Source organism: Tursiops truncatus, chromosome 20 (assembly GCF_011762595.2).
Source record: "Tursiops truncatus isolate mTurTru1 chromosome 20, mTurTru1.mat.Y, whole genome shotgun sequence".
In the NCBI taxonomy this organism is placed as follows: Eukaryota; Metazoa; Chordata; class Mammalia; order Artiodactyla; family Delphinidae; genus Tursiops; species Tursiops truncatus.
In genome coordinates, this window is record NC_047053.1 from 43,435,767 (window position 1) to 43,457,682 (window position 21,916).

At 36.3% G+C, this 21,916-nt stretch overlaps 1 protein-coding gene across 10 annotated transcripts in view; it reads left to right on the forward strand.

Annotated features, from left to right (window-relative positions):
• TANC2 (tetratricopeptide repeat, ankyrin repeat and coiled-coil containing 2) overlaps positions 1-21,916 on the forward strand; it is a 357,810-nt gene that overhangs the window by 227,151 nt on the left and 108,743 nt on the right. For all 10 annotated transcript variants that reach the window (XM_073797499.1, XM_073797503.1, XM_073797500.1 and 7 more), the window contains one exon: positions 7,215-7,340. In XM_073797499.1, the coding sequence (XP_073653600.1) occupies positions 7,215-7,340 (126 nt within the window). The remainder of the gene's footprint in view (positions 1-7,214; positions 7,341-21,916) is intronic.

Genomic DNA, 21,916 nt, shown 5'->3' on the forward strand with positions numbered 1-21,916 from the left:
AAACCATGTATCTGTATCTGTAACCATGTTCTGTATCTGGAAACCATGGTTTCAGATCCTCACACAGAGGCAGGAAAGTAAACCAAACGACTCAATTATTTTCAAAATTTAATAGATTATAGGTTGAAAGTGTTTCCAGAATGTGGAAGGACAAAATTACTTTCACCTGCTGACTGTATAATGTGTGTAAATATATGATAAGACCACAATCTCTAGTAGCTTAAGTGATTAGATACCTAAATCAGTTTTTACAGTAAATTGTATTAGCTCAGGAGGGTCCTCTCTTCTCATTTTAGCTCTAGATATATATGTTTTCCTTTACTTTCTAATGTACGTAGAAGTGGTTCCCCAAGCTGGGGGAAGATCAAATACTCACATCTCCTTGGTGAACAGGAATGATTGATGATTTCAAATATGAGATGAGTTTGAAATAGGGAAAAGAGTCAGTATATTTTACTTACTAAATTGTTCTAAGTATATGAATGGGGTTGGGGAGCGATGAATGCCAGTAATAAAAGGCTTTGTTCAAACTCAGCTTTTAAATTTCCTTCTTTTTTAAACTTTATCTCAGTATGAGTGATATAATTATTTATTTTAGAGACCAATTAATGTTGAATAATGATATGAAAATACCATTTTCATCACATTTTTAAAAACCTAGGGAATTAGTTGTTTAATTGGTCCTTGCTGTGTTCTAGACTTCTCCCCACCTGGGGAAGAGAAGCATCCTCTTTAGCTTGAGCTTTGTGGCATCTTTACAGGACCACATTTGTCACGACCAGGAAATTGTCAAGGAATTATATGAGGCTGATGCTGGATTGAACTCTGAAGAGTAAAGCTGTCTGTGTTATTCCGTAATTCTTGATTTTAAAGAGAATTGGAACGGATATGTGGCTTCTATAACACTTTTATTTTCAGGGAATGGAGTCAGCACATAGAAAATGTTTATGGTGATTTATTTTTTTAATATTTTCTGAGACTTTAACTCACTACAGCGTATTGAAGTAACATATGTAATGAAATTTTTTAAACAATCATGTACTTTTTATTGATTACGAAAGTAGGTCTGATTGAATAAATATATTGGTCAGTTAGATTTAGCTATATACCTTTAGCAACATAAAGATTCTTAAACAAGTGAAGTCTAAAGTTAATGTACCAATTAAAAGCTCCATATACCACAAATGAAAATAGTACTATTTACTGAAAACATAAAAACTTTTATCTTGAATGATGAAGTGATTAAAGGTGAGTTTTGGCAGCCTAGCATTAAAGGTTGGGTTTTTCCTGGAGCAGCTCAGTTTTCTGAATATAAATTTAGAAGTTTATGCACCTTTAAATTAAAATCGTAAAATATGAAAAAATCAAAACTGTCTTTTATTGTTTTCAAAATGTAAATCACTATTGCATATTTTTAAGCCTGTTGTGTTGGAAGGAAGCAGAGAACCCTTGTGGACTTGCGGTTGCATGGCAGAAATTATCAGAGTAGGCTGTCTGTGGTCATCCTTGATGTCTTAAAATGAGATTGGCAATGAATTGGAGGGATATGAGAAGCAGGAAATGTTCACTTACAACAGCTGTCCTCAGTGCTTTGTGTGAAAATGAAGAGTCTATCAGGGAAATATGCAAACAACAGAAGTCAGTTAAAATATAAACTCTCACCATCTGCTTCTTAATGTTTGGTGCTGCACATTTTCCTAAGAGAAGGATCTTAAGGATCAGGTAAATGCAAAATGGGAATCCTGGGGGATTTAAATGAATCCAATCGGAAACTGTAATAAAGATTTTACCAAAAAGAGTAAAATCAGAAATGGGCTTTTCTGCAGTCAGAATGTTGGCTTTATGAATCAAGGGTGTAAGAACAGCAGAGTGGCTTCTTGCCCAGGCTGTAGCAAACATAAAGTGTCATTCCAGGCTCCCTGCTCAGGTCAGCCAGAATGGCAATTGTGCTACTAAAATCTGTTTGCATTAGTGGCAACTGATATAAGAAGAAACAATTTAAACTGATTCCAAACTCTGTAATACAGAGTTGCCTCTGGAATGTTTTGTACCAAATGTCATCTGCTGGATTTCTTCCTGCCCACTTGTGTATTAAATTCAAAAAGTATGTCAGTTAAATGTTCTGTAAATGAGTCAGCTGTTCCAATCTGATGAAATCTCAGAAAAGTATATGCTCCCTTTTTCCACTTCCCTCTTCCTTCTCTGAAAACAAGGATTTTTAATGACATAGATTTTATGGGCTTACTTTTTTAAAGCATTTTCTTTTTACATAAAACTTTTTATTGTTGACTTGTTTTTCCTATTTCATCAGTTCACTTCAACTTATCTGATTAATTCTTATATTTGTATCTAGAAAGTGTTCATTAAATATTACAGTATTGATTTAATTTGACAGAATTATCTCAAAAAAATTGCCAGGACAATTTCACAGTAAGAGTAGCACTACAAGGTGGGAATATATGTGTCCCTATAGATCTATCACTGGTGTTTTTATGGGATGATGATGTACAAGGCATTGTTGTTATAGCCACCTCCTTCATCCTTAGCTTTCAGATAACCCAATGAGACAAAACCTAATTTGTTATTCATTGATTGTTTAAGTATAGGCAAAACACAACGTGTATGTTAAATACAATTATTTAGTCATTAGAATAGCACTTATTGAGCATATGCTATATATGCCAGGCACTCTTCTAAGCACTTGAGAATCATCAATAAACAAAACAAAGATTCTCACCCTCGTGGAACTTACATTCTCACCAGGGAAAGTAAAATAAACAGAATAAATAAGTAATTTATATAGTATTCAATACAGTAGAAAGTGATACGTGTTATAGAAAAAAGTAAAGGATCAGCAGTACCTGAAGGAAGATTTTATGAATATCATTGGAGCCAAGCATATTACCATAGTGATGTCTGTTAAACATTAAGCAGAGCAATAAGGAAGGTGAGGATAGAGCCAGACAGATTTCTAAATCTAAGTAGGACTAGCCTGGAATTTAGTTCTGTATTGAGCATTACGTGCAGGGCACTCTGATTTACTCTAAAGGAATGTAGTTATCAAAGAAGAATCAGACATTTCCTAGTTGCCCTCAAGAACCTACCATAATCTAGTGAGGGAAGACAGACATGTAAACAATTAGCTGAATAACACAAGTTCTAATTAGCCATATATGTATATGGTTGCTGAAAGGGAGAAGCAATTAATTCTGCCTGGGGGATCTATCAGGGAAGCAGAAAAAGTGTAGCCTGAGCAAATTTTGACAATGAGTGAGATGTTTGGCAAAGTATGACAAAGACTTTTTCTCAGAAATTGGCTTGCAAATAGAAAAGATTCATGTGACTACGCCGGAGAGTACAACTACGTACAATTAGTGAAACAAAGGCCACAGCGCATAGAATTTCAGATCTCTTGGCTGATCTTTCCAGTATTTGTCTGCTAAGTCTTTAAATACTATATTTGAAGGGACAAGAATTTTGAAAATGATGAAGCAGAAAGAAACTGAAAATAAGACTAAGGAAAACAACTTAATAAGGAAAAGAGGCAGTAAAGAAATTATTTTGGATTATTTGATAAAATAGTGATAGATTCAGAGATCAGAGAAAAAGATATTATTGCCAAAATAAGAAAAAGAATGAATGTTTTAAGAGACTTAGGTAACACTAACCATAACTCAGTTGCAGTCTAGAATAAAGCAGTAGTTCCCCATTGGCTGGTTCAGAGCTATAGTGCTTGATACTGAATATCTCTGCTTTTCCTTAGTTCAGTTTGCCTGTGAGTATTTGGACTTGTAAAGGAATGACCTGTTTTTCAGTTCGGTTATTGCAATATTTTTTCTTTTTCTTCTAATGTCATTTATCTGAACTGAGAAATGTGCTGATTCCAAAATATATTTTACTACATTTCTTGGTTTTGTGAAAAAAAGCAATAGAACAACTGATGTTCATTTTTCTAGGAATTACTATGGTAAAGCTTAGTTTAGTAAAACTTGTTAAGTTCACAGTAAACATTTACATTTTATAAAAGCTGTCAGTAGCTCTTCATTTAATATAAGAAGTTGAACCTGTGAAATGAAGGCTGTGCCAGAAGATTTTTTTAATACAAAGAAATTAAAATGGATTATGTAACTGCTATTTAACTTAAATCTATACTCCAAGTATAGATCTCCCATAGTTTAATCTTTAAAAGAGTCATAGATGGATATAACGTATAAAAAGGAAAGACTTTAGGCTTCTTTTTTTAACAAAGCTTTTTGCTCCACTTCATGTTGTGTATTTCTATATCATTCTGCCTACTGTTAATGAAATATATATTCTCTCTCAACCATCTTAGTGTGTTAGCATATAGAACCATTTTAGTAAAAGTACCCTGCTAGAACCTTGCTTTAAAATCATATAATGTACCATTAATATTGCCATAATGATAACCAGAAATTTCTATCACTCATCCAGCTGTTACAGTTTTTATTTGAATTTTGTTTTAATGTGAATAAAAGAAAATAAAAAATTCTCATTGTCATTGGTCTTTTCATATTACTCTTTAGTTTATCAGCTTAAAAAGTACCTTATAAGTATTTTTCTTATTAAAAAAATAACAAATTTGGACTTTTGTTCTTTTGTTTCTTCTGCAGAAAATTTTGAAGTGCAGAGATGTATTGGTCTGTGACATGCAGGGCACCGTACTGTGCATTGGCAAGGCCTTTATTGCCAAGTTTGATCACTGCTCTTTGAAACCATAAAAAACAGAGAATTGAGGGAAAGTGACAAAGATGAAGAAGGAATGAAAAATAAGCTTTTTAAGAAAGAATTAGATTTGTTTAGGTTTAAAAGGAGAGGAGGATACAATGCAAATAGTGCTCACTGGATTGAGAGTTAAGATAGCTGGTTTCCAGGCCTGGCTGTCCAGTGAATAAGTGAGTCACTGTAGATAAATGACTTCACTGTCTCCTAAACTGTGAAAGGAGGGGATCTGACTAGATTGGGGTCAGCAAGTATTTTAGGCTTTGCAGGCCATATGGTCTGTGTCGAAACTATTCAACTCTATGGTAAACAGCTATTTAAACAAAGAGGCAAGGCTGTGTTCCAGTAAAACTTTATGCGACAGGCCAGATTTCATCCACAGGCCATAGTTTGCTGACCTCTAGTCTAGATGGCCTTTAAAACATCTTTTACATCTGCGTTCTGTGATATTGCTTTATTATCAGCATCACATAGTAAAAGAATTGCTGTTCTGTTATTTTCTATGCTATCTCAGCCAGGGGCTAGCCAGGAGACAGAAACCACAGAGATATTTTAACAGAAGATGTTATATATAAAGAATTGTTAACTAGGTTTTAAAGAACTGAAAAGGTAAAAGAGAACACTGAGCTATCATGGACTTAGCAACTTCAGGAAGCAGCTACCACTTCTGAGCCTGTAAACGAGAAGAGGTTGGGATGATTAAACCATAGAAGCTTGGGGGAGAGGCCCCACAAAGCTGAAACAAACATCTCTGTGAAGGGGCCATGCTCAGCTGATGCTAATATTTCTGAGTTCCAAGGAGGGCTCTGTGGGGACAGGACTTCTGGGGGCTGCCCACCCCCCACCTTTTTTTTTTTTTTTTTTTTGGTAGCTACACACATATGGATAAAGAACCTAGCAAAAGAAAATAGACTTTGGTTAAAACAGGAGGGATTGTATGAAACATAAGAAAGAACTAATTCACAGAACCAAATTAGAACCAGTGGGGATGGTGTAATTGTCTCCAGTGTTTTTAAATAAGAGATTAGAAAGTTATCTATTCTGGATAGTTTTAATTTCAGAATGCAGAAATCGAGATTATCTTTTATTCTTCTGATATTTATTCTCTTTCTGTCTCTGGTGTGTCATGTGTCATTTGGCTTCCCTTTCTTGGTTTAAGTTCCCTGGACTAGCTTTCAAAGACTTTTATTTCCTTATAGAAACTATATGTATAATTTGGATAAATTCCTTTTGTGTGGGTTTCCAGTAGATCCAGGTAAATAAGACAGTTGAGGTAATTGAAGGGTGAGGGGAATATATGTCTCTTGCACTTGTTCTTATTCTTTTCTCTCTCCCTCTCCCTCTCTTCGATTTTCTCCATCTTTTCTCTCTCTTTTTCAGCTCATGGAGCTCTTTGTAACTGACTTTGTGCCATTCATCATAGCCCTCTTTATGTTATTGTTATGTCTTACCTTGACTGAGGATGTGGACGTTGCTTCACTGGAGCTCAGCAGCCAAGAGTGATCTCAGTTTGCTTCCTTTCACCCACTCCAAAATGTCCCAGAGGTAGACTAGCAATGGAGCCAGCAAGGGCACCAAGAACAGAGCCTGGCGCACAGGAGTCTCTCAGTAAATAATTGTCATGGAATTACTGAACTAACCCCCAGCACAGTATCTTACATAGTTGGCAACAGATTGAATTAACGGTTTAATTAATCACGTATGAGCTCTAAATAACCATTTTCTGATGGAAGTTTGGGGTTTTTTTCTTTCTTGTTAAAAGCTTTTTGTCTTCAGCACTTCCTGATTCTTGGACTCAATAGCTCTCAGTATGTAGCAGTGCCGTTTTACCCCCATCTTCTGCCATTTTCTCTTTCTCTTTCGTGGCTAGGTTAGGGGTTAAAGGATTTATAGACGCAGTGGGAAGCCACTGTTACTTGACCTTCATCTTCAGAGAGCAACAACACGTTCTTTGGAATTCATGGACATTGGCATTTCCCTAAATGCTATTTGGCAATTCTCTGTCCGTTGTCCCAGGTGCCCACCTTTCCATTATATACATATATATACACACATGTGAAAATTGTTTTTAGGATGTTTTCATATTTCATTCTTTACCGTGAATGGGAAATGTTGAAAATAGAGTTTCATGGTTCTTTTCTAGCTTAATATAATTTGGAACAGATTTCTCCACTGATGTTTATACAGATGGGATTTGTGACCCAAAAGAAGCAAAAACTAATAATCTTTGTTGTCAGGTACTAATGTGTTTGCCAACTTGTTGCTAGTATTCTCTATAAGCTCAGGCATTTGATAGTGAAGGAGCCACAGACAACTCTTGACATGTTTTCCTGGCACATGTTCCAGACACTGATGAGGACTTTGAGTTGAGCAAATTCTCAGTAAATGTATCTGCTCTGATTCTGAAGTCTGGAGATACAGACTGACAGTTTTCTAAACTTAGGTATTCTGACTAAACTCTTCTGTCTTATCAGCCACAAGCTCCACCCACTTGGAGGACCTCGCTTACCTGGATGAGCAGAGACATACACCTTTGAGAACTTCTCTTCGAATGCCAAGACAGAGCATGGCCGGTGCTCGCACACAACAGGATTTAAGAGGTTAGAACCACAAGAGGGCTTTGCATGGGGATGCCCAGGGGAAAATGGAAATGGGCAGTAGGCAAAAAGTTCCTTTGTTTCCAATTTCCACACCTATTTAAGCCTCCCTTAAGTGAGGATGTAACCAGTTCATTTCTGCTGAATCTAGAGAGAAAGGTGAACACAAATACATTGTATTCATCATCATAGAAAGGCAGTGTAATTACCAACAGTTGGAAGCATTGATTCCTTGAAATTCTGAAAGAAAACAAGTGGAAAGAGCTAGGGTTGATGGGGGAAATAACCTTTTTAAGGTCCTGGATTTTAGAAGTAATTGTTGACCAATTTCAGCCCTAGCCCTGTTGCAGGTGAACTTGATGCTGCTAATTTGTTTCACTAGAGAATGCATTTCATTTACATTCTAGTGGCCATTTCTAGTGACATACAGTACTTTTATTTTCTTAGAATTTTAGTGCATCTAAACAACTTATCCTTTTCCCACTCAGACACCTGTTTTTTGTGCATGCTACATGCTTCTGCAGTCAGGAACCTGATGTTTTTGAAGACTTTTCATTTTGTTATAACCACAGTCTAGTTGAGAGGCCTGTTATTGGTGTCTCTGCTTGTGCCTCTTGTTTGTTCAAGTGAACCAAACTGTCTGTGATAGTCTTAACAGATGGTCTGCTTTCTCTAGTATCTAGTAATCCATAGCTCTACTACCTCAGGTGCATTATTTATTTTATCTTATAGATTATTTGCATCTTTGCTCTTCTCCTCACCCCTTTTCCTGTGCCCTACTCTAATCTGTATAGTGCCACATGCATAACTCACACAGGAAGGGACTCAAACACGCCTGCTGTCCATTCTGGAAGTCATTATGCTGACCGTTTTTCACTGATGGCTCAGAAACTAGGAGCATAAGATAATTAGTTGTATTGCTACAATTACCATACCTCCCATCAACAGTGGTGAGTTGATGGCCTCAGTCATGGTTTTAGTTCCCAATCCTATCCATCCTGCTTGCTGTTTCTTCAGTTAGCCACATCTTAGTTGCTTATCCCAGAAAGTGGAATTATGTCAAGTATTACTTTAGTGCTGCTATACTGATCATGTCCAAAGCCTGAATAAATTTATTCAAAGGCCAACTAAATTATTTGTGCCATGACCAGAAGGCATAATAAAGAAGATGGGATATAACTATTGATCTGTATAGACCTTCAGATTTGATTGAAAATCTGCCACATTGGCATCACCTTGCATTGCATTACTGAAAAACATACTGACATGGTTGATTTTATTTTCTGCTTTGCTAGTCATTGAATAATGGATTTTATACCACATCAAAAACAAAATAAATGACAGATTCCAGCTATGTATTTTTGAGAACTCTTCATGTTGGGTTTTATTGATACTTGATGACACATGTCTACTTCCAGTATCTAAAGATTTTAGTAAGGTCTTCGGCAGATACGTTCTGGTGAGCTTGATGTTTACACATAGATATCAGCTGTGTATAGAATACAATGAAAATCCTTTCCATTTCACTGAGCTTCAGCCTAAACATTCAGCAAAACTAAAGTGCCTCCAAAGACTTTTCCAAAGCATACCTAAATCTTTAGGAAGCTCTCCACCTGAATAATGCATTCCTAACAAAACTAATTTCATATCCCTTGCAGGTAGGGTTTCAACTTACTGCTTACATTAATACTTAAAGATGGAGTTTGTCCGTTGATGAGTGTGCTATGGTATTAGTGTTTCAGTTCCTTAAAGCTGTCTTTTCTTTCAATAAGTTTTCTTTTAGCAGTCCAAAGGGTTGGAACATGCCATCCAGTTGAGTGTATTAATCCATAAGAGACAGGGTGTTTACTAAGTATTTTATCTTCTAAAATTAGCATACTTTTATTTAGAACTTTGAAGCCCTAGACAATAACCTTCCCTCAAAAACATGTTATCTTGATTACTATTTACAAATGAACTCTGTAGCTTAGACATTAACAAGAAAGGAAAGCAAACTTGGACAGATTTTCCTTGTGTTTCTGTAGACCTGTTTGGCAAGCCTTTATAATTTGTGGTTATTATATCCAAAACAGTACACTTTACTATAGAAACAGAATCATATTGTTTTCCTGGTATAATTTTAAAAAATCATGTCACATCATGTTTTCTACTTTTATTTTAAGGAACATACAAATTGCAGTCATATTTCAGTTTTATATCTTCTGCTAACTCTGGTTATGATTGAAGTAAAACAACTTTACCCCAGAAAAGTAATAAAGTGATTGAAAACTTTTTTAGTGTACATTAAGGTATCTCTTTCTACATTAGAGGTATATCTTTCTGTATTTTAAAGTATAACTCAAACAAGTCCTATGAAATAGTTTTTAAATCACAATTCCGGTTTTAAATGACCCTGGATCTTCAGAAGAAGGTAGTTAATGGTCATGTACACTGTAGTATATCCAGTGGGTACTAAATTAACTGACTGATTTCAAGTGCAGAGATTATCTGAAGTAAAATCACTGTGATATATGAAGAGATGGCAAGCATTTATTGGGCCCTTCATACAGGCAGTCCTGCACTATTTTGTTCAGAGCTGTGGTTCTCAAACTTTTTGGTCCCAGGACCTCTTTCCACCTTAAAAAATTATTGAGGACCCTAAAAAGCTTGTGTTATATGAGTTGTATTGATTGATATTTACCATATTAAATTAGAACTGATAAATTGTTAAAATACCTATTCTTTTTTTTTTTTTTAATAGTAGACACATTAAGTGTTAATGTAAGCTCTGGAAAATTCCACCCTACCCTTGTGAGAGAATAAGAGTGGAAAAAGACAAATAATCTCTTAATATTATGAACATAGTTTTGCCTTTGTGGACCCGCGAAAGTGTCTTGAGAAGCCCCAGGGGTCCCAATATCACACTAAGAAAGACTGGTTTAGAGGATACCATTGTAACTGAAGATAAGTTTTATGCCTTTAAGGATCACGCAGCCTGTTTACAGAAATGTGGAAAAGTGTAGTTTGAGAGTTGGTTAGAAGTTATTCATGAACATGGTTTAATAGTACAGGCATAGTTCATTTAACAGTTATCTTAATAATAACTGCAGTTGTTTGATCATAATAATAGTCTTTTGACTGCTGAAGCAGAAGTTGCTGAGGTAACCCATGAGCTACAGTTTGGATCTTCAAGTTCAGTATTAACATTTGCTTCATTAGTAAAAAGTCTTTTTTTTTTTTTTTTTTTTACTTCTCAAGACAGCTGTTTTGAACAACTGTTCTCCCAAAATTGATGTTTCCAGAGACCCAGCCCAACAGTGGGGAGGAGGTCACATAAGTGCACTGTCCAGGATTTTAGTGCAGCAAGTCAGTAGATTTCTAGCTGTCAACCATCCAAGAGCTTGAGCTCTAATGACAAAATAGTTACAGTAGATTGTGTCCTAATGCAGAGTATACAGCTAGTTAACCTACTACATGTGCCTTTTAAGTCCCAAAGCCTAATGTCCTTGACAGATATTAATTTGAAATCTTAAAGTTTTTAAGTCAAGTTTTTAAAATTATTTTCAGGGTCCATTTTTAATTTAATCACCTTGTGTAAATGTGGAGTCATGCTAGACCTGAAACCTCTCACTCTCTCTGACCACCTTAATGGAATCTCTTTTTACCCAGATAAAGAAAGAAACTGTTTACTGTCCAGTAAAAGGGAAGAAGAGGATGTTGGTTTTTATGGATAAATGTAATAAATCTGAAGAAAGAATACATAAATGCAACCAGGGGAAGTTAAAATACACAAAGCAGGGCTTCCCTGGCGGCGCAGTGGTTGAGAGTCTGCCTGCCGATGCAGGGGACACAGGTTCGTGCCCCGGTTCGGGAAGATCCCACATGCCGCGGAGCGGCTAGGCCCGTGAGCCATGGCCGCTGGGCCTGCGCGTCCGGAGCCTGTGCTCCGCAACGGGAGAGGCCACACAGTGAGAGGCCCGCCTACCGCAAAAAAAAAAAAAAAAAAAATACACAAAGCAAATCATAGCATAATGACTTTGAATAGTAGCTACTTGGGGTAAATTAACAACAGATCATTATTGCTAAGACTCTGGAACCTGCCTGATGTGAAATCATCATCACAGTATTCTGCTTAAAGAGATTATACATTCCTAATTAAAACTTCATTTCTCAATATGTGTTGGTTTCCTTAGGACTTTTACTAAATCCCATTACATAAATGGCCATTTGCAGGCATTGGATTTAATTAATAGCTGCTTTAATAGATACTAGGTTGGGGCGTATGTGCAAATGATGGTCTGACTCATTGGCAGAACTGATGTGAAATTGACCCTGACAAAGTTCACTTGGCTTTGTCACAGCAAAAAATTGAATTTTTATCAAATCAAATCAGTGTTTCATGCCATTTGTGAGTCCCCTACTTTTCCAAAACAATGAATCCTTTCTGAAGATGGCTAAGTTGTATGTCATGAAGCTAATAATCTTGCATTAGCCTACTGAGTCATACATCCCCGAGGTTGCTTAGTCATCTTGATCATTGCCTGGCTAGCTCTCACATTTACAAGGGAATATTTCCATCAGTCTTTTCTGTCTCACTGGTCATTGTTTTATTTTTCCAAGATAAAATTTCTTTCTTTTTAGGTAAATTGAAAATCCAGAAATAAAGTTGCATGCACATAACTGCCTATATATAAATATTAGGATAGATTGTAAGCTTTAGTTGTAGGAGGTGATCCTCTCACCTCCAGCCAGCTCTTTTGCAAAGTACCCTAAAATTTTAAAATGCAGTACTCAAACTGGATGTCTTTGTCTGCTAGAAAACTGATTTATACATTTTGGAGTAGTCTAGCTGTAGTTTTTTAAAGCAGATCACTACTTGTTAAAGTAGCTCAGATCAGTACACAGATCTGGTTTTTATATAAACCAGCTTTAGTTGGTAAATCTGTCTTAAAATTTGAAGGCACAAACAGTGGCTAATATACAACCAAGTTCCTCCACAAGACCTGAAAGGGAAAATTAGCCTTTGGGAAAGAGAAGAGTCTATAAACCATTTAATCTTCTAACAGGGCACGTATTGACCTCTCGCATTAAATAACGCACTACTTAAAGAAAGGCTGTGGAGTAACATGAAAGAAATTCTAATCGTGATATCTAGTTCTGCAAGAATAAATCACTGAAAATATTTTTAAATGCCTTAAGTGCAATAAAGAAAAATAACTGTTAAGCCATTTTTATGTTTTGATCTAAATTAGATTTAAAGAATAGCTTCCCAGTTAATCTTTCTATCATTATATTCTCCAAAAGTGACTAAATCTTATTAAACTAACCATAATGCCAGTAAATTTATTTAGGTAACACTTTGTAAAACATTTTTGATTCAGTAAAATGATCTAAGTGTTCCAATCTTGCAGTATGTAATAAAAGACTTTTTATGTAATAACTTCCCCAGATACTAACAAAATATAGCACAGGAGAATTTCCTTTGTAGGGCCATAGCTGTTTCATCACTGAGTGTTCACTTTAAAAATGTTGAATCTGGGTTTCCCTGATGGTGCAGCGGTTAAGAATCCGCCTGCAAATGCAGGTGATACGGGTTCGATCCCTGGTCCAGGAAGATCCCACATGCCGCGGAGCAACTAAGCCCATGCGCCACAACTACTGAGCCTGCGCTCTAGAGCTCGTGAGCCACAACTGCTGAGCCTGTGTGCCACAACTACTGAAGCCCGCATGCCTAGAGCCCATGCTCCGCAGTAAGAGAAACCACCACAATGAGAAGCCTGCACACAGCAACACAGAGTAGCCCCCCCGCTCACCACAGCTAGAGAAAGCCTGCGTGCAGCAACAAAGACCCAATGCAGCCAATTAATTAATTAATTTTTTTTAAGTTTAATCTTAAATTTCAAGTGATTAGCCAGTTCTGATTCCCCAATAAAAATCTCACCTTCAAGACCAACAATCTAATAGCACAAAACTATGTTGACGTAGTTATATAATTCTTTTATCAGATGTTTCACATTTTAAAAGGTTTACCATTTTTATACTTTCCCCACATTTTGAGATATTAAGTGTGAGGAAACATGTGAAAAGTAGCAACATTTAGGAGAGTTGGATTTTCCCTATTTCTTCCACTATTTTTCAAGGATCATTGTTCCCTTCCTGAAAATTCCACTCAGCAATGATTCCAGGTTTTTCTCAACAAATGTTTTTCTATAAGACGGATGTCAGAAAGCTGAAATTTAATATACAAGTTTTTCAGAGACTCAAAGTGTTATTTTCAAGAGGCAAATAAGCCTTTTCCCTTTTTTATCCCCACATTAGTAGAATACAATAGACTTCTTAAAACACTAAGACAAATGCTGAGAATGGGGCACTTTTAAACAGATAAAAATGATAGCTTACATTTATTGGAGTTCTTATTCTTTATAGACCCAGTGTTAAGAGCTTTAAACATGTTATTTAATCCTCACAACGCTTTGATGAAGTGGGGCAGTAAGGAAACTGGGACTTAGAGAGATTAAGTAACTTGCTTAGAGTTACAGGTCTAGTAGTTGGCAGTGCAAGGATTCATTTCATCTGTGGAAGACTCTGGAGCCTGTGCTCTTAACCACCATGCTATCCTATGTCATAGACAATATAATATAAAAAGCTTTAAGTAATATAATAATAGCAATACGATGGCTTATTGTACATAGTTCAGTACACCGGGGTGTTAGGGATGGGAAACAGTTGCATATAAACACTAATTGCCGGATGGTGGTTGCTAAGCCCTGCAGGAAGTGGAAAATGGGGAGTTGCTGTTGATTGGGCATATAAAGTTTGAGTCATGCAAGATGAAAAAGTTCTAGGGATCTGCTGTACAACATTGTGCTTATTGTTAATCATCTCATATGATTATTTGCCATCAGATATCTTTTTTAGTGAAGTGTCTATTCAGATATTTTGTCCCCTTTTATTGGATGGTTTCTTTTCTTATTAATGAGCTTCAAGGGTTTGTTATATAATTTGGATACAAGTCCTTTATCAGATGGGTACTTTGCAAATATGTTTTCCCAGTTTTGGGCTTGTCTTTTCGTTTTCTTAACAGTATCTTTTAAAGAGCAGAAGTTCTTAGAAGTCCAGTTTATGAATTTTTGCCTTTGATGGATTGTTCTTCTGGGGTTGTATCTAAGATTTCTTTGACAAACCCAAAGTCACAAATATTTTCTCCTGTATTTTCTTCTAGACGTTTTACAGTTTTAGGTTTTACGTTTAGGTCTGTGATTGATTTGGGGTTAATTTTTGTATGTGGTGCAGTGTGTGATATGTATCAAAGTTTTCTGGGTTTTTGTTTTTGGCATGTAGATATACAACTGTTCTAACATCATTTGTTGCAAATACTGTTCTTCCTCTACGGAATTCCTTTTGCACCTTTGCACTGTCAAAAATCAGTCATCCATATATGTATGGATCTGTTTCTGGACTGCTTCTGTTCCATTCATCTGTTTGTCTTATCTTGATGCTAATACCACACCTTCTTGATTACTGTAGCTTTATAATAAAGCTTAAAATCAGGTATTGTTAACCCTCCAATGTTGTTGTTCATTTTCAGAATTGTTATGGCTATTCCAGGTTCTTTGTATTTCCATATGAAACCTTGTAAATTTCTACCCATAAAGCCTGCTGGAATTTCGATGGGGATTGCATTGGATCTGTAAATCAATTTGAGGAAAATTGACTTCTTATCAATGTTGAATCTTCCAATCCATGAACATAATATATCTCTCCATTCATTTAGGTCTTCCTTAACTTCTCTCAGCAATGTTTTGTAGATGTACAGAGGTTGAACATATTTTGTCATATTTAGCCTTCAGTATTTCATATTTCTTATGCTATTATAAATAGTATTGCTTTCTGTTTCTAATTGTTCATTGCTAGTGAACAATTACATAGAAGTACTATTGGTTTTTGTATATTGCTTCTGAATATCCTGAAACCTTGCTATTGCTTCTGTATCCTGAAACCTTGCTAAACTCATTTATTATTTCTAATGACTTTTTTTTTTTTTTTTTGCGGTATGCGGGCCTCTCACTGTTGTGGCCTCTCCCATTGCGGAGCACAGGCTCCAGACGTGCAGGCTCAGCGGCCATGGCTCACAGGCCTAGCTGCTCCGCGGCATGTGGGATCTTCCCGGACCAGGGCACGAACCTGTGTCCCCTGCATCGGCAGGTGGACTCTCAACCACTGCGCCACCAGGGAAGCCCCCTCTAATGACTTTTTAATAGATTCCATAGGATTTTCTACATTAAGATAATCATATAGTCTGCAAACATAGTTTTACTTCTTCCTTTTTCTTTTTCTTACCTTGTGACTCTGACTAGAACTAGTACATTGTTGAATAGAAGCAAAGAGAGCAGAAATCCTTACCTTATTCTGATCTTTGAGAGAAAGCATTCAGTCTTTCACCATGAGATACGTTAGTGATAGGTTTTCAGTAGATGCACTTTATCAGGTTGAGGTTGTTCCCCTACTATTGTTAGTTTGTAAGAGTTGTTTGATTTTTCATTTTTTAATCAGGAGTTTATGTTGGATTTTGTCAAGTGGTTTTTCTGTATCTGTGGAAATAATCATATGGTTTTTTTTTTGCTTTGTTAATATGATGAATTACATTGATTTTTCAAATGTTAAGCCAACTTTGAATTCCTAGTATAAAATCCACTTGATCATGGTGTATTTTTTTATATTGGCTTCAATTTACTATAATTTTTATATTTTTTTGCATCTGTGTTCATGAGATATATTGGGTTATAGTTTTCTTGCAATGTCTTTGTCTGGTTTTAATACCATAGTAATGAGAAAGTATTCTCTCCTCTTTAGTTTTATAAAGAGTTTGTGTAAAATAGATGTTATTTCTTCCTTAAATGATTGGTTTTTGCTCATGAAGCCATCAGGGTCTGCAGTTTTAATTATGGGAAGGTTTTAACTATCAATTCAGTTACTTTAGTAGATATAGGCTATTCAGGTCATGTGTGGGTTTTTTTAGTGGGCTTCATTAGTTTGTGTCTTTCAAGATATTTGTCTATTTTATATAACCTGTTGAAATTTATTGGTATAAAATTGTTCATAGTTATCCCTTAACCCTTTTAATCTGTAGTCATGTTACCCCTCATTCTTGATTCTATCCTTATTGATATGTCTTCTCTTTCTTTCCTTATTAGTCTGCTTAGAGATTTATCAGTTTTATTGAGCTTATTAAATCTTTTATTTTCATTAATTTTTCTATTGTTTTTCTGTTTACTATTTTATTTCCACTCCGATTTTTATATTTCCTTTCTTCTGCTTACTTTGGGATTTTTTTCTTTATTTGCTAATTTGCTGAGGTAAACGGTGAGGTCATTGACATAGACCTTTCTTCTATTCTAATATAAGCATTTTAATGCTATAAATTTCCCTGTTAAGTACTGCTTTAGCTGTATTTCACAGATTTTTGTATTTTCACTTTCATCCAGTTCAAAATACTAATTTGCTTTTTGATTTCTTCTTCATCTGAGGGATATTTCTGGGGAATTTCCAGATATATATCTGCTGTTGATTCCTAACTTAGTTCTGTTATGGTCAAAGAACACACTTTGAACAGCATGAATTCTTTTACATTTATCCAGAATTTTTCATGAGCCAAAATATGGTCTGTCTTGGTAAATTTTTCAAGGCCTTTATAATACTTGTGTCTGGGGTGTCCCTCAGGTTCACTGATTCACTAGGAGGACTCACAGTACTCAGCATATAGTCATTCCCATAGCTATGCTTTATTACAGTAGAATGATACAAAACAAAATCAGCAAAGGGAAAGGTAGATGGGCGAAAGTCCAGAGGAAAGTGGACACAAGCTTCCAAGTGTTCTCTCTCAGTGAAGTCACACAACATGCACTTAATTCCTCCAGCAATAAGTTGTGACCTGTGTGAAATGTCTACCAGGAGATCTCATTAGAGATTCAGTGCCCAAGATTTTTATGGGGGTCTGGTCACATAGACCTCCTTGCCTAAAAAAAAATACCAAAATTCCAGATTTCCAGAAGAAAAGCAAGTATTCAGCATAAACAATATTGTTTGTACAAACAAATTAGGCACAGTGAGCCATTCTTCTTAGTTCTTGGAATGGTGTGAATCCTCTTGAAATCTACGTTCCCAAACTTCAGTAAGGGCCAATCTTGTAAGCAGGCTTTCTAAGGGTTAGTAGTCTTAGGCCTGTTATGTTAACTCTTTTCTGCACGATAGTATATTTCTGTTTCTCTCCTCTGAGCCTTTATGTTATTGTTGTGAGACAGTTTATTTATCTAAATGTTATAAACCCCACCATATAAAAGTCAGTTATCTTTTAAAGAGTTGTGAAAAAAATCTTATATGTTAATCCACATAGTTCCCATTTCTGGTGCTCTTCATTTCTTTTGTCGTATTTTTGTATCTGATGTCATTTTTCTTCTGCCTAAAGGACTTCTTTTAACATTTCTTATGTTACGGGTCTGCTGGTAACTAATTATTAATTTTTTCAGCTTTTATATGTCTGAAAATCTTTATTTCATCGTTATTTTTGAAAGATATTTTTGGTGGGTATAGAATTCCAGATTGACATGTTTTTTCTTCTCATAATTTAAAGCTTTAGGTCTACTGCCTTCTCATTTGCATTGTTTTTGACAAGAGATCTGCTGTCATCCTTATCTTTGTTCCTCTGTACTTAATGTGTCTTTTTATTCTGCGGCTGCATTTTTTTTCTCTTTATCACTGGTTTTGAGCAAGTTGACTGTGATGTGCCTTGGTGTCATTTTCTTCATGTTTCTTGCCTTGGGGCTCATTGAGTTTCCTGGATCAGTAAGTTTATAGTTTTTGTCATATTTGGAGATTTCATAGCCATTATTTACTTAAATATGTTTTTTTGTCCTCCACCTTTAAGGACTCCAGTTACACCTATACTTAACCACTTGGAGTTGTCCCACAGTTCACAGATGCTCTTTTTATTTTTTTTAATAGTTTTTTTATGTTTATCTCTTTTTTCTCTGTGTATTTCATTTTGCATTGTTTTTTTGTGGGTTTTTTTTTTGGCGGTACGTGGGCCTCTCACTGTTGGGGCCTCTCCCGTTGCGGAGCACAGGCTCCGGACGCGCAGGCTCAGCAGCTATGGCTCAAGGGCCCAGCCGCTCCGCAGCATGTGGGATCCTCCCGGACCGGGGCACAAACCCGCGTCCCCTGCATCGGCAGGTGGACTCTCAACCACTGCGCCGCCAGGGAAGCCCTTGCATTGTTTTTATTACTGTGTCTTCAAGGTTACTCATCTTTTCTTTTGTAATGTCAGATTTGTCCCAAATCCCATCTAGTGTATTTTTCATTTCTGATGTTTTTTTCTGTAGAAGCACAATGTGGGTCTTTTGTATCTTCCATGTCCCTTTTGAACAGATAGAATATAGTCGTGGTTTTAATACTTTTCTCTGCTAATTCTAACATCTGGGTCAGTTCTGGGTCAGTTTCGGTTGATTGGTTTTTCTCCTACTTATGGCTCATATTTTCCTGCTTCTTTCTGCTTGCCTGACAATCTTCATTTGGATGCCAGACATTGGGAGTTTTACCTTATCGGGTGTTGGATATTTTTGTATTCCTATAAATATTCTTCAGCTTTTTTCTGGAATGTGACTTACTTATTTGGAAACAGTATGATCAATTTTGGGTCTTGCCTTTAAAATTTGTTGAGTAGAACCAGGACAATATTTACAGATCTCATTATTCCATACGACTGAGTCAAGGTCTTCCTGGATTTATCCAATGTCCTGTGCATTGTGAGGTTTTCCATGCTGGCTGGTAGGAGCAGGCACTATTCCTGGCCCAGTGTAAGCTGCAGATACTCTTGTCTCCAATCCTCATACTTGCGCTAATCACTATCCTGCTGATTACTCAAGGGTTACTCCCCACAGGTCTCCAGAATTACTTCTGTACAGCTCTCTCCTTTCCAGTACTCTGTTCTTTGAACAGTGGCTGCCTTGGTCTCCCTGGATTCTCAGCTCAGTCTACTCAACTAAGGGAGTCTGCGAGAATCTGACTGGGCTCTCTCTCCCTCCATAGTGGTCTGAAAATTTTCTCAATGTTGTGAGTGGGCATAGGGTTTACCTCATTTGTTTTTCATCTCTCAGGGATTACTGTTTTTCATTGCCTGTGTCTAGTGTCTTGAAAACCGTCATTTCATATACTTTGTCTAGAGCTTTATATGTTTGTTCTGGAGTTGTTTTGGGGGGAGGGCAAATCTAGTCCTTGTTTCTCCTTCACCAGAAGGGGAAATTCATGTCAGATTTTTAAAAAGAAAATTATAGATGAAATGAACCAGAGCATCAACCCATCTCTCCTTAGAAAATGACTGGCTTGAGAGTTAGACTTGGGTTTTCTGTAAGCTAAAATACATATTTACTTATAATGATGAAGAAAAATATGGTTATTATTTGCACAGAATAAATCCCACATGTCACATTAGCAAGACTTTAGTTACTAAGTGGATATGTGTGACTTCAGCCTTCTCAGTAACTTTTCTAAAAGAAAGGAAAACTAGTCTTTAAAAAAATATATCCTGTCCTCTCTGGACACTAGCTCTAAGGCACATTTTCTCCCTTCCCCCAGCTTCCTGTAGGAATATGATTGTTTGTGTCTTGGCCAGCATCCAGGCCTTGCCTGTGATGTGTACAGAGCTTCGAAAATAAGTTTTTCTTCCCTGAATGTCTTGTTACTTAATGGCCCTCTTGTTTATGACAGAAGCCTTTAAACAGGAATTTATCCTTGAAAGGTGTCAAACAAATGATTCATTTCTTTTTATTATAATATGGTTCAAGTGATTTTCAAAGACTTTGGTTTGCATCCTATAACTGTCTTCCTGTAGCCCTGCTGTCCTACCAAAGCCAAGTCTATAAACATTTCCCTGCCGTTAAGAATGGAAAATTCATATTCACTGTTTTCATTCACTAATTCATTTATTAAATGTTATTAAATGTACGTACCCTGTGACAAGAACTGTTCTAGTTAATAAGGACTTACTAGGTTGGGTGATTGTGGTAGGGTAAGTTGATGATATATGAGGGTAGAAGTGTAGGGGCTGAAATGATTATATCAGATACATATCATTGATGACTATACAGGAGGGCTGTGTGGAATGCAAAGTTATTCATTAAAAGCTTGTTTAAGTACATGGTAAAAAACAAGAGACGTTGAGAATCTGAACTATATGACTGTCATTCATTGAGGATTAACTAGGTTCTGAACTACGAACTTAATGTACATTTTCTTGTTTAGCCTTATGAGATAGATGTTCTTATTATCCTCATTTTACAGATAACAAAACTGAGGCTTAGAGTAATCTGGCAACACCTCCAAAGATTATATCATTATGAGCAACAGTGGAATGGGAAAAGAAAACAGAAATTATATCTGGGAGATATTCCTCAAGAATAATTGATAGGACCTGTGACAAATTAGATGTAAAGGTCAAGAAAGAAGAAATCCTGGTGAGTCCCAAGTTACTATCTTGGGAGACCAGGCAGATGGTGATATTTCATTAACTGAGATAATGAATGGAAAATAAAGAATAGGTTAAGGTGAGTGAGAAAATAACTTTAGTTCTGAACATTTTAAGTTTGAGATACCTATTGGAAATCCACATAGGTAACTCTTGTAAATTGCTGGAAATGCTATACAGGAGTTTAGGAATGGGATCTGGAACAGATATGTAAACCATCACCACTTAGATGGTTATAAAAGCCATCAGTCTGTTCCTTTGAGATTACCCAGGGAGATCATGAAGAAGAAAAAAATAATAAAATATAGAACCTAAGATTGGCAATATTTTAGGGATGGGCAGAAGAGGAGGACTCATTAAAGATATATCAGAAAGAGAGGACCAAAAAAAGAACTAGAAGAAAGTATTATTATGTAAAGCCCAAGAACAGAATGTATTTCAAAAAATGGGGATTTATTAGAAGTGTTAAATACTAAATCATGGTTAAGTATAAAGACTGAAAATAATTCATTGAACTTAAAATTTAGAAAGTCTTTAGTGTTATTACCTAAAACAATTTCAACAGAGTAACATGGGGGGAAGCCAGGCTAGGATGAGTTACTGCTGTGGAAGTGAAGATGGCAAGCATGGCCCTTTCAAAATGTTGCAGGGGGGTGGGGGTGAAAGGGAGAAGGGACATAAGTCAGAAACTCAAAGGGATGAGGGCTCCAAGAGAGCCAGTATGTTCTCAATATCCTTTTCATTATGTTTGTTTTAAATAAATGTGTGTGGGAGGGAGGTGATTAGGTTACACTGGACTCTTTTTTGGCTTGATCATGTGGATAGTAGTAGCAGCTACCAGAGTTAACCAGCAGACTCTGTCCTAGGCACACTACATGTATTAACTCATTTTAATCCTCACATGTCATGGTTATCCCTGTTTTAAAGATAAGGAGAACTGAGATCCCAAGAACATAAGTCACTATCTTAAGGTCGCACAGCCCATAAGTAACAGAGACTGGATACAAGCTGAAGCATCCTGGCTCTGAGTCCACAGTTTTACCCACCCTGCTCTCTATGTTTCCCTGCTCACCCAAAAAGT